Source organism: Pyrgilauda ruficollis, unplaced genomic scaffold (genome assembly GCF_017590135.1).
Source record: "Pyrgilauda ruficollis isolate IOZ18807 unplaced genomic scaffold, ASM1759013v1 scaffold88, whole genome shotgun sequence".
Taxonomy (NCBI): Eukaryota; Metazoa; Chordata; class Aves; order Passeriformes; family Passeridae; genus Pyrgilauda; species Pyrgilauda ruficollis.
Window position 1 is genome coordinate 1078418 of NW_024530821.1, and position 12614 is coordinate 1091031.

The 12614-nt window shown below is 46.5% G+C and overlaps 1 protein-coding gene across 1 annotated transcript in view; it reads right to left on the reverse strand.

The window, feature by feature from the left end:
- Nucleotides 1-5439: 5439 nt before the first annotated feature.
- The window catches only part of ADRA1D (adrenoceptor alpha 1D), a 42634-nt gene continuing 35459 nt past the window's right edge, over nt 5440-12614 (reverse strand). The window contains exon 2 of the mRNA XM_041488165.1: nt 5440-9734. Coding sequence (XP_041344099.1) covers nt 9166-9734 — 569 coding nt within the window. The 3' untranslated portion in view covers nt 5440-9165. The remainder of the gene's footprint in view (nt 9735-12614) is intronic.

Below are 12614 nucleotides of genomic sequence, written 5' to 3' on the forward strand. Positions count from 1 at the left end.
AGGAGGGTGGAATGAAATGATTTTTAAGGTCCCTCCCAACACAAATATATCTGGGATTCTGAGACAGGATTCCTTCATTGGAAAGGGGATGGTGAGGCTGGACATGATGGTTTATAATTTGTGAATTAATTACACACATCCCTGGACAGCAGATTGGAAGCAGTTATTGCCACAGGATAGCTTGGATCCTGAAAGTAGATGTGGGATGAAAAAGAAATTAGAAATATCCAGTGATTTGAAGCCCCTTGGTGACCCCTTCTTTGCATGCCCTGAGTGTCAAAATCCAATTTCTTGGTTTAAAGAGAGGCTGGAGTGAGAGAGAGACCTCTCAGCCTGTCAGTCAGGTTCTCCTCTCTGCTAATAAATCCCTCCAAAATAAATACCTAAATGAAAAGAGAAAAAATAAAAAATAACTGATCTGGCCAATACCCAGCAGCAAAAATAGCTGAGGGGGCCCTCGGTAGAAAAATGTAATGCAAAGAGAATGGGTGCTAAAAATAAAGTAAAAATTAAGTAAATACAGAGAAAAAAGAGGAGAGGAGAGGAGATGAGAAGAGAGGGAGAGGGAGAGGGAGAGGGAGTCCTTACCTTTCCTTCAGGTTCCTTTGGGCCAGTGGCAAATCCTCAGCACATCATTTTCTCCTTTGCAAAACAGGTGCAATCTCTGGACAATACTTTAAGCTCAGCAGCACTTGCCAAGTCAGAAAAACTTTTATTTTTAAGGGCAGACAGCATATTTTGATAATTGAGCCTGACCTCATGTATAAGCAGGGCAGGAGAACAAATTTTTACATGAAACCCATTACTTTTCCCTCAGCCAGATCACGCACTGCAAAAGAATTCTCTTTTCTACCAAGTTTTGCATTTCAATCCCCCTGCCGTCACATTTTTGAGAAGATTTGCTCTGTTTGTTAATAACACCCTGTGCTTATTTTGCTTTTAAATTTAATTTTAATTTTTTTTATTTTATTTTTTTAATTTGAAAAAAATTTGAATTTAATTTTTTAAAAGAAAAATTATTTTCATCTTCCTTCTAGAAAAGGGGATTTTCTATTCCTTTGCCTGCTGATGACAGAATCCTGCTTCCCAAGAGGCTGGGATCAGTTGGAGCCTGTGAGACTCTCAGGAATAACTCTGTGCCAGAGCAAAGATGATAATTTAGGGGCTGATTGGAGAAAGTGGAGACTGAAAACCAAAGTCAAATCACGTCTTTCTGGTACATTAAACAGCAGGGGTGTGTTTATTCCTTTTCACAGGCAATTTGTTGGCACAATTATTCATCTTTGCTCAGTTTGAAAAGCTGGAGGTGGGATAAATACCTGTTGTGCAACCAGAAATAGATGGACAAGGCACAAAAATTGAAAAAACTCCCAGGTTCTAATTCCTTGGGAGTGTGTTGTGAAGAATAAAGCCCCATCCAGCCTGGCCTTGGGCACTTCCAGGGATCCAGGGGCAGCCACAGCTTCTCTGGGCAGCTGTGCCAGGGCTCAGCACCCTCACAGGGAAGAATTTCTTCCTAATATTCAACCTAAACCTGCCTTTTTTCAGCTTAATGCCATTTCCTCTCATCCTGTCACTATATATAAAAAGTTGCTCTCCCTCTTTTTAACAATCTCCTTAAAAAAAAAGGGTGAGAGCGAACACATGGAACTGTTCAGAGCATGGAATTGTGCAGCTCACAGGAGCTTCAGAAGCCTCAAACCCCTTCCCATCTGGGATGCCAGCTGTGATAAATATTTGCCTGGTGGAGGAATCCACATCCCCACGTCCTAGCCGGGCAAGTGATTTCAGTAGTGGAATATCAGAACGCCCATTTTGGATTTCTGCATCACTTGCGTGGTGATTCAGCAGCTGCACTGAACACATGGAATTTTGGGTGGTCTGAGGAGCACGTGGGACCCAGGCCCATGAGTGCTTTGGCAAAGAGAGCCCAGAGAGGGTTGGAAGGATAAATTCTACACATATTTATCTGTGCTTATGTGCAGATCTGGGCAGACATATCTATTAATACAAATATATGAATATACACCTGTATAAAACCACATTTATACCCTGTCAACCCCTGTCCCCTGAAGCTTTAAGAAGCAGCATTTAAGCTTGAAACTCTGAAACAGCTGAGAAATGAGAGCCCCACAGCAATCAGAGTGAAATTGGATTTACCCTGTGAATCATCTGCTGAGGACTGCAGTAATAAACACACATAAAACAATGGCAATTTACTCACATATTAACAACTGTGCTGCCAGGGCAGCAAACCTTTTAAACCCACAAAACCACCTGGCTGTGAGAAAAACAGCGAGGGCTACCCAAGGGTGTTCCCTTTTCCCAAGGATGTGTGGGAGAAATTTCAATTTCCAGCTTGCAAACGAGGAAGAGCTTTTGGGACACCTCGGCCTAAGTGAATTTTGGCTTTTTGTTCCTATTGGTAAACCCTTCTCTGCTGGGTTTGAGGCTTTGGGGGGGTCTTTTCTTGTGTTCCTCTCAGTTTTGTGAATTTCCAACACCTCCTGCAAGCTTTGGGAATGGGAAATCTCCACTGACAAGGAGAAAGATCACGGTGTTCCTCTCCTAATAATTCCAGCTGAAGCCTCCTGGCCAGGGATGTTGTTACGATTTGGAACCTTCTGTTTCCAAAAACACTCTCCTGCCACAGCTGAACTCAAATTCCTGATCCATCCCTTGTTCTGCCAGGTTTCAAAGCAGCCATGGATCTGCCAGGGGAGAGCAGAGGGGTTTGTGCCTCTCAGCAGTGCTGCTGCCACTTAAATACTTAAATATGGTCACATTTCAGTGAGATTTATCAATCATCTCTAGCTCTCAGGGATATTCTTTCTTTTTTCTTTTTTTAATTTTTTTTTTTTTTTTTTTTCCTAGAGCAGCAGCTATAGAGGAAAGAAGAGTAAATTTCCAGCACAGGAGCTGGATCAGGCCTTGATTTTTTTATGAAAATCCCAAATGCTTTCTTTTAGTGAGATTTTAGCCACGGTGAGCTGGACTAAAATGGGCTGAGTCCCTCCTTGCCTCACTCTTTTTGAAGGCAAAGGAGAAGAGTGAAGCAAGCAACCTCCAAACTGTGAATTGTCCTGCTCGAGGCTGTGTTATAAAAAGTTAAATTTGAGATCTGGGCAATATAAATGCCAGATAATGTTCTGAGAAAGTGCATAAAAACCTGTTTTTGATGCCTCCATCCTTCCCTCAAACCCCAAGACATCTGTTGCCCACCAGCACTGCACACAGGAAATCTTTAAATCTGGGCTAGTTTGGTTTATTGAACTGAACAGAACGGAGCATTTTTGTTATAAACCTTTATTTTTAATGGCCTCCTGGGACCTCAGTGTCATTTTCCCTCTCTGATTTGTCCTTCCTGGCCTCTTGGCAGGACTCTGTGTCCCAGGATGTCACAGGGGTGTCCTGGGATGTCACAGGGGCTGGGTGGCGTGGTGTCCACCCTGATCTGACTGTTGGGGATGAGCTCAACCACAGCAAACATCCTCTGTCCTCTTCTCCCAAGAGAAAAGGAGGGATCAGACTCTGAGTTTCTCTCTGTCCCAGCTCAGGTCCTTCTGCCATGATCCTGAGCCAGTTTTGCACATCAGATTTTCTGTCCTGTTTCCTGACGTGTGCAGATGTCTTGCACAATCTAGAACGGCTCAAATGGCATGAAATGCCCATATTCAACCCAGAATTAATTATTTTTTTCCTCTAATGATATTTAAACATGTCTCATTCACAGACACCTCATTGGAATGGAGAGGTTTCAGTCCATGAGCTGAATCTCACAGAAGGTACCAAAAAACCCCAAACCTTCTTGTCAGTGACCTTAGTGTCACTCTGTGTGTTGTGAGTCACCAGGGAGGGACCCTTAGAGGTCTGAAAGTGAAAAAAAATATTGCAACCTTTGCCTAGGATGGCTGAAGTTTCTTGGGAAAACTCTGGGGCATCTCCCAGTCCCAGCTAAAATTCCTGTCCTGATAAAAGATTGTAAAAGTCTGTTTATTGAGGGTCTGGTTTTCAATTTCTGAGTGGCAAAAGAAATTTCCCAGCAGGAACTGGCACACAGGGATGGCAAAATCTTTTGACCTTGATGATGTGATGTACATTTGGGACTAAACTTGAGTTTTCCATTCTTTTTTCCTCATTTTTGCCTATGGGGAGGGAAAAGCAGGGTGGAATTTTGGCATGGATGGGCTGCCAGTGTGCAGAGGGAAGGGACACAGAGAGGGCTGGACCTTCCCAGAGCCTGGCTCATTCTGAGTCCCCTCTCTGAATTCTGAAATTCAGAAGGGATAGAGGGGAAAAAAAAAAGCCAAGAGTGAAATATCCCTTGAAATATCCTCCCAGCTGACAGCAATTGCTGCCTCAGGGATTTCTCAGCTCAGAGATTACATAAACGTTTCCAACTGCCCTTGATGGGTTTATCTGTCACCAAGGCACGTAATTGCTGTTCTAACCCCTGCAGACAGATGAAATATCTCGTGGTGATGAGTTCCACCCTTCAAAATTGAGCCATGTGAAGAATCACCTTGCTCACTGGGTTCACTTTGATAATTGGGTTTGATGTCACTTAGTTCTTGCACCATGAGGGGCTGTGAACACTCATTCCCTGCTTGTCTTCTCCCCAGCACTCCTGGTTTTACAGAGTCAGTCATCAGAGTGCTATTTGATTTAAACGTTCCTTGGATGGAAACTGCCCTGTAACTTTGGTCCATTCTAAGTCCATCCTACCCTTTTTGAACTGAATAACCCCAAAAGCAAACAGGAGTCAAATTACACATATTCAGAGGTGCAAAGATATTTTCAAGGTCATTCTCAATCTCTTCCAGTCTCCATTTCTTCCCCCAAATTCCCCAAAATAATTTTCACCTCTGACTGCTATCAAATATTGATCCAGTGTTTTCATGTTAGATCTCCTTTTGATTTTCCCTTTCGCCTTTCCCTTTCCAATCTCAGATATGCATCATATAGATAAGAATCCCAGAATGGTTTGGGTGGGAAAGGACCTTAAAGATCATCCCATTCCACCCCCTGCCATGGCATGGACACCTTCCACTATCCCAGGGTGCTCCAAGCCCTATCCAACCTGGCCTTGAGCACTTCCAGGGATCCAGGGGCAGCCACAGCTTCTCTGGGCACCCTGTGCCAGGGCCTGCCCAGAAAGTCTGGGGAGAATTCTTTCCTAACATCCAATCTAAACCTGCTCTCTAGATGTGGCTGCTGCAATCCCTTCCTGCCTCTGTGTCATGAAATTTAGAGTGTCCTCTCCTGTCTTGCTTTTATCATTAATTCTTCCAAGTGGGAAAGATTATCCCTGTGAAATTGCAAAAAAATGTCTTAGGGAAATAAGCAAGAGGGGATAATTTTCAGGCTTTTCTTCCTCCCTCCTTCATCCCCTATAACCCTTGTTTTAAAAATCAGACACAGCAACGATTTACAGCAACATTTTAGACAGGTTTGTGCATGTATTTGGTACAAACAAACAAAAATATGTGCATTCTGTTTCATAGAGCTTACATCAATCTGGCAGAACCTGAAACACAGAACAGAAATACTCCGGCTAATAAATACATCTGGGCATGAAAAATAAAAATCTATACATAAAAAATTCCAATGTTCTGCTAAAGAAAATGTACACTTATATACACACTGTAAACAATAGTAATGCAACCCAGCTGCAGCCCAGCTCAGGCTGACAGGGACCTTCCTTCCCTCATGGACTTGGGAGAGTCCAGTGACACAAAAACTCATTTTCCACCCCCAACTCTTGGTTCCCTGGAGCAGCAAGGTCTGAGAATGCAATTGTGACATGGAGCCAGTGCAATGAGGTGGGATCTGATGGATGACTGAGGTGCAGGTGCTTTGGGAAATGCTGCCTGGAAAATTTGCTGGAACAGGGCCATTCCCTCAGGTGGTCACACCCTTGTGGATCCAGGAAAACCTGTGGGATCGGACTGAATTTACCTCCTGAAAGTCTGAGCCCGTTTTTCCAAACTTGGGAGAGCTTGGAAATTAGGGGATTCAAGGAGAAATGCTCAATTCCAGGCACTCAGGTCATATTTCATACAAGTTTTTCCTTCCTCCCTGCCAGCAAAGACAGTCCTGTCTCCTCTAAATGAAGCTCTGCATGAGCAGCCTCAGAGTCCAGTCCTGGCACTGCTTCTGATGCAAGATGCCAAATGAAAGCAGGGTGAAAACCAAGTATTTTGCCTGAATGCAGCACAGCAGAGCTCAAGGCTTTCCTACAGCTCCTTCCAGAGCATCTCCTGAGGCCAGGTCAAATACAGTGAGGAACTGAGCCAGAATTTGGGCTTTCATGTGTGTGTGTGTGTCATGTGTGTGCTTAAACTGACTTTATTTTCTCCCTTGTAGGTCTGTAAAGACTTGGGATGGAGAGGCAGCAAACCTCCAGACTAAGCCTTTTTTCCTTCCCAAAAAGCTGTCAAGGGGCTGGAGGCTGTAAATATAAATATTTCAATACTGGAAAAAAGAAAAAAAATAAAGAAAAAAAAAGTATATTGAAAAGATCAGGGAGAAGTGTAAGCAGTAATTCCAGCTCATTTATGGGAATGCACTGCTTGCCAGCATTTGCTAAATGTTCATTTATAGAGGGATGTTTGCCCATTTGTAGGAGAATGCCTGGTATTTTGGGAATGACACATTTATATAAACACAGTGAAGTGTGTGTGTATGTCTGTCTGGTCATGGATGTCCTCTCCCTGGTCCCTTCTCTGCCACATCCCCAGTGCTTCCCATCAGGATCCCAAAAACACCCAGGTAAACAGTGGCAGCTGCAGTCCTCACACTACAAAATGACTTTTTGTGCCACCCCATCATCACTGTAAGGTCTCACTTCCCTTCAGAGCCAAATAAACAGGGAAAAAAAAATCTATTTCCCCCCAGAAGCTCCCATGGGGTGTTGGGAAATCCCTGCTTTGGTAAGGCAACCTCAGGCTGGTTTTGCAGAGCTGGAGAACATGCAGGTGGTTGTGAGTCTGGGTTCAGTGTAAGCGCTGGGATTTGCTGCTGGGAGGAAAATATCTGGACAAAATCTGCTGGTATTTGTGCAATAATTGGTCCAGTTTGTCCTGCATCAAGTAAAGGGTGTTGTGACAGGGCCAACTCCAGATATCTTGTCTCAATATGCACTGCACAGAAGCGTAAAAAAATAAAAAATTTCCAACTTCCCTCCTGTTCTGCTTTCCTTTAAAGCAAATCAGAAAATCAGAAAGAAAGGTGACATTCTCCTTGCTGTGCCTGGCAGCCTTTAATCTTCCTTTGGCAGCCACCCTTAGTGGGATGCTGCAGGCACTTCCATGAAAAGCTCCTCCTGGGTTTGAGGGGCACTGCTGATGTGGAGCAGTTTCCACCCAGGACACGTTCAGTGCCATGTTTCCACCCCTCAGGACTTCCCATTCCTGTTCTTTAGTTCCCTGGCTTGAGGCCCTTCACCTCAGATCCCTCCTCGCCTCCATCACCTACGTGTCTCCTGCTCACGGCTTAACCTGATGGTCGCTCCTTGGGGCTCATCATCTGAAATTTGGTTAAAACACTCTGAATTTTGAAACCAGTGCCTGAAATCTACAGCCAAGCAGAGTTTAGGTGACCATTTCCTGAGCTGCCTGGTCAAGGTGGGCTTGCCATGGCTTCAGCTCCTGGAGTCTCCTGGAGGAGGCTGTGGTGCCCTCCCAAGGGGTGCTCACACTCTGGGACTGTGAGCAGGGAAAAAAACACTTTAATTGTCACCACTTTTGACACAACCAAGGCAATTGTTGGCAGCCACCAGAAGTCTGATGTATCAAGCATGTGGGAAGTCCCTTGGGAGAAGGATCATGAGTGTGACCCCGACTGGGGAGAAGATCCCTCCCCTGGAGTGAGCTCCCTCTGCACCTCAGCTCCACTTCAGCTTGGACTCTGTGGGCAGTAGAAATGCAAACTCCCCAACTCAGCCATCCCAGCTTTCCTGAGCCACAGCACAGGCTGGCTGAGGACCCGCATTACAGAATCACAGAATCATTATGGTTGGAAAAGACCTCTTGGAATCCAACCACCAACCCTGCACCACCCGTTCACCATTAAACACCTCCTCCAGGGCCACATTCGCACGTCTTTTGAACACTTCCAGGGATGGTGACTCCACCACTGATCTGGGAAGCCTGGTCCAGTGCCTGACCACCCTTTGACTGAAGAAATCCATCCTAATATCCAGCCTAAATCTTCCCTGGCACAACTTGAGGCCGTTTCCTGTTGTCCTGAGTGAAGCCCCTGGGATGCATTTTTATCCTGCGTTTTCTAAGAAAAACAAGAGCAAAGAAAGGGACAGGAAGGTTTGGGGATGACTGACACCAAAAGGAGCTGGTTTCTCTGAGTGTCACGGATGGATGTTCACTGAAGCAAGGTGCGTTGCAAGTATTTCACTGGAGAGTGAAATGCCAAATGCTTCACAGGATGGAATTAGAGGAGAGAGACCTGCACACCCCCTGGCAACAGTGCACACATCTGGAGTACTCCTCTGACCTAAAACCAGCTGATGTGGAAGGGCCAAAGCTGTGGCCACTGCAGAGATGATGACTGAGAGCTGGGATCCCTTCACCTTGCTTGGGAATACCCAGGTCCGCTCTCCCTCCAAAGCCAAGGCCTCTTCTGGATATCCTGTTCAGGACCTCCAAGCTCCCAACCCACCCACATAAAGGATCAGCTGCCAGCTACAGCTTGGCAGTGTCCTTCCTGAGTGCTGCCTCTGGATGGAGACATGACCACATGTACTAAGGCAGGGTTGGCAACTTTTGGGATTCAATCTTTCCATCAGATTTCACTGTGGTGTTTTTAAGGCAAAGGAGACATCCTGGTTTCCCTTAATTGCACAGCTTCTTCCAAAGCCAAAGACAACCATCCACCAGAGGAGACAGCTCTTGCCCTAAGGTCATATCCACACCTTCTCCTCCTGCTGTGGCTTGTTAGAATGGGATATGCCATTGGCTCTAATTTGAGGAACCCACAGTCCCACAGAAGGGGCTGAGCTCCACGCGGGGGATGCTTGGACAACCTTTGGGCAACTGCATTTTATGCCTGATCGCTGCTTCCAGCCTGCCTGACAGACCCACAGGTGGTATCCCTCCATGTTTCTTCTGGATACCTCTAAAGAAACCATCGACAGCTGCCCCAGAGGCTTCAAATATCTGTTTCTCTCAGCCCACAGCAGTCTGTTAAGTCATGGGTTTGGTAGTCGATGGTTTCAGTGAAATCATGAGGGATCCCGATCGAGACAGACTCCACCTCTGTCTTGTAGGTGGCTGTGGCCCCCCCTTTGCTGGAGCCACCCCGGATTTTGTTAGAAAGGCTGTTCATCTTCTCCTTCAGCTGGGTGGACGCTGGTTTCTGGAAAGGCGTCAGCATCTTCCAGCCCTTGAAGCTGAGCGTTCGCCTCTTACTGCCTCTCTCCTGGAAGGAGGAGTTAAATATGAAGGAGCTGTTCAGGGTGTTAATCCTGGGCCGTAGGTCTGTCTCTGAGTCCTGCACCGAGCTGTTGATGGAGGCCCCTCTCCAGTGGTGGTCGTAGACCCTCCAGATGGGCCGGCGCTGCCGGCGGCACTGGCACTTGAGCAGCCGGATGAACGCGCGCTTGAACTCCTTGCTGGAGCACGGGTAGATGATGGGGTTCACGCAGCTGTTGAAGTACCCCAGCCAGAAGATGATCTTGAAGACGATTTCCGAGGGCTTCAGGGACGGGAAGAAAGAACCTTGGGAGAGATTGAAGGGAATAGGGTTAGAGGAAGTGGAAGTGGAAGGATATCAGTAAAGTGATAAGGTGTCGTAGGTTGATAAAGAAGTGAGTTTTCTTGGGAAGTTATAGCCAGGCTTTGCTGGAACTAGCTCTCTGAGCTTCCCGGAGGATGGCTTTCCTCCAGCAAACAGCCCAGGGAGCTTTTATGTAGTGTCAGTCACAAAGCTGGTGGCCAATCCAGTCTGGAAGAGGGGAGATGTGTTGAGAAGGCTGATGGTGTGGTGGTGGTGAGACCCTGGACCATGTTTCTCAGAGAAATTGCATCTCCTCACCCCTGGAACTGTCCAAGGCCAGGTTGGATGGGGTTTGGAGCAACCTGGCCTAGTGGAATGTGACTTTCAGGTAATTTACTGCCTCCAGACTTAGAGACTTCTGCATAGAAGTACGGCCACAGCCCTGTCACCTGCACTGAGAGAAGAGCAACACCCCGTCACCTCCTCCTCTCGTGTATTTTGGGTTATCAGTGCCACAAATCCTCTGTTCAGATTCTGTGGTGATGCTAAGGGGGGCTGTCAGAGTGGGCTCAGATAATATCCACTGCCCCAAAACTTGTCCTTGATACTTTAAAACACTTTTGTCCACCCCATCCCACCTTAGGTTTTTGCAGATTTTCCCTGTGGTTTGCTCGGTGAAAAAGCTGGAGATATATTTTTTTTTGGGCCAGAAGATGTCAGTGTTGCTCCCACATGGCCTCAGAACAGCATTCCTCACTTGGATCTGAAATAACTTTCTGACTCAGCCTTAATTTCTTTTAATTTTAGCTCCAAATCAAGATGACAAATCATGCCACCATGTGACTGAGCGTTAATTTGTATTTTAGTAAATAACATTAACTCCAGATATCATTATTATTTTCCCCTGCGCTCCTAAGCCTGGTGTCAAAACAGTAAAACAGGTGCCAGGAGCCAGAAATTCATGACTGACACTACATAAAAGCTCCCCGGGCTGTTTGCTGGAGGAAAACCATCCTCCAGGAAGCTCAGAGAACTGGTTCCAGCAAAGCTTTTGTACACCATCCCTAAAAAGTGGAGAAATTTCAGCCAGACTCAACATTAGGTGTGTGGGCAGCTCCAACACGGCTATGTGGGGGAACACAGACACATCCCAGCATTTTATGGTGGTTGGGCAGGCAAAGCAGATTAAATATCTGCTGAAGGCCCACCCAAGGCAGGCAGGAGCTCAGTCTGGCTGTCAGTGCGTGCTGAAGGGGACATGGAATAAGGACAGTGAGCAGGACTGACATCTCTGTGCTGGGAAGACTCAAGGCCTTCCTGGGAATGAAGGCATTTGCAGCTGAATGAGCAGCTGCTGGTGGTGGCTTTGAATGGAGCAACGATCATGGAATGGTTTGGGTTGGAAGGGACCACCTGAAAGATCATCTTGTCCCAAACTCCCTGCCATGGCAGGGACACCTTCCACTGTCCCAGGTTGCTCCAAGCACTGTCCAACCTCATCTTGGGCACTTCCAGGGATACAGGGGCAGCCACAGCTTCTCTGGGCACCCTGTGCCAGGGCCTCAGCACCCTCACTAGGAAGAATTCCTTCCCAATATCCCATCCATCCCTGCCCTCTGTCAGTGTGAAGCCATTCCCCCTTGTCCTGTCACTCCATGCCCCCATAAATAGTCTCTCTCCACCTTCCCTGTCAGCTCCCTGAACACAGGGCTCACTTCTGTACAGGCAGTGACCCCATCTTGGTTGTTTCAGATAAAAGGAGTTTATTCTCTTGGGGACAGCGCTGAGATTCCCAGGTTGGCTCCGGGCTGCTGGAATCAGCAGTTTTGATTTTAGCCCCACCAGAAACACCTCCCTGAGTGACAGCCAGGAGCTCTGAACCACCCCTGTGGTGCTGGGGCCATCCCCCTTTGCCTTCCATGCATCTCCATCTTCATCCCACCATGGCTTTGACCATCCCCCTTTTTCACAGTGCCCCCAGCCCACCCCCCTGGACCTACAGGAACCATGGATGTGTCAGGAAATGGGACCTAGGAAGATGAAGGACTTAATTGAACATGCAATCCTGCTTATTCCCTTCTCAGAGAGAGGTTTCCTGCCTCAGTTTCCCCTCAGAGAAAGGGTAAATTACCAGGAACTCTTCACAGTGTTGCTGTGAACCCTGTTTGCAGCGTGCTCTGGGTTCTCAGAGGAGCTGCAGCTCTGTGGAGCATTTTTTAGCTTCAAGAGAGAGGAAAACAAAAAACTATGGTAACAAAGCAAATAAAAGAAGGGTCTCTTTTTGAATTCAGCTGGTAATTACTGCTTGAGCCAGGCTACTTAAGAGATTGATGCTTGCCTAAACAGCCTGATGGTTGCTAAAATAATAATTTCTATCTGGTGTTTAGCAGTTCAGGGCACAATGCAGTTTCTGTATTATGTGCTTTGTCTTTTGCATCCAGATAGAAAACAAATTGAAAAGGAAAAGAAGCTATGAATTCTCTGAGTTTCAACTCTGGCTGGTTTTCACCCAGCAAGAACCTTGTGTACATATGAAGACAAGGGGCCCATTAGCATCCTCATTACCATGCAAATAAGCGTGCCCCTCGGAAGGGACGTGTCCTGAGTGCAGCCACAGTTTCCTCATTTCCTCGCCCTGGGATGAACAGAACTGGGCAGGGAATCCCCAGAACTGCTCCTCTGCACATGCTGGAGCCTCAGAATCTTCTGACGGGCACTGGGAGGCTGAACATAGGAGGATTTGAGGGTTTTTTTTAGGGAATGAGTAAAAAAGTCGAAGAAATCAGCTCTTGCTTTCTTATACTTGAATATGCAACAACACTTTGAGGGGTTTTGGGCTGGGCTTTGTATCATTTTCTATATAAATAAGTGAAAGTCAATAC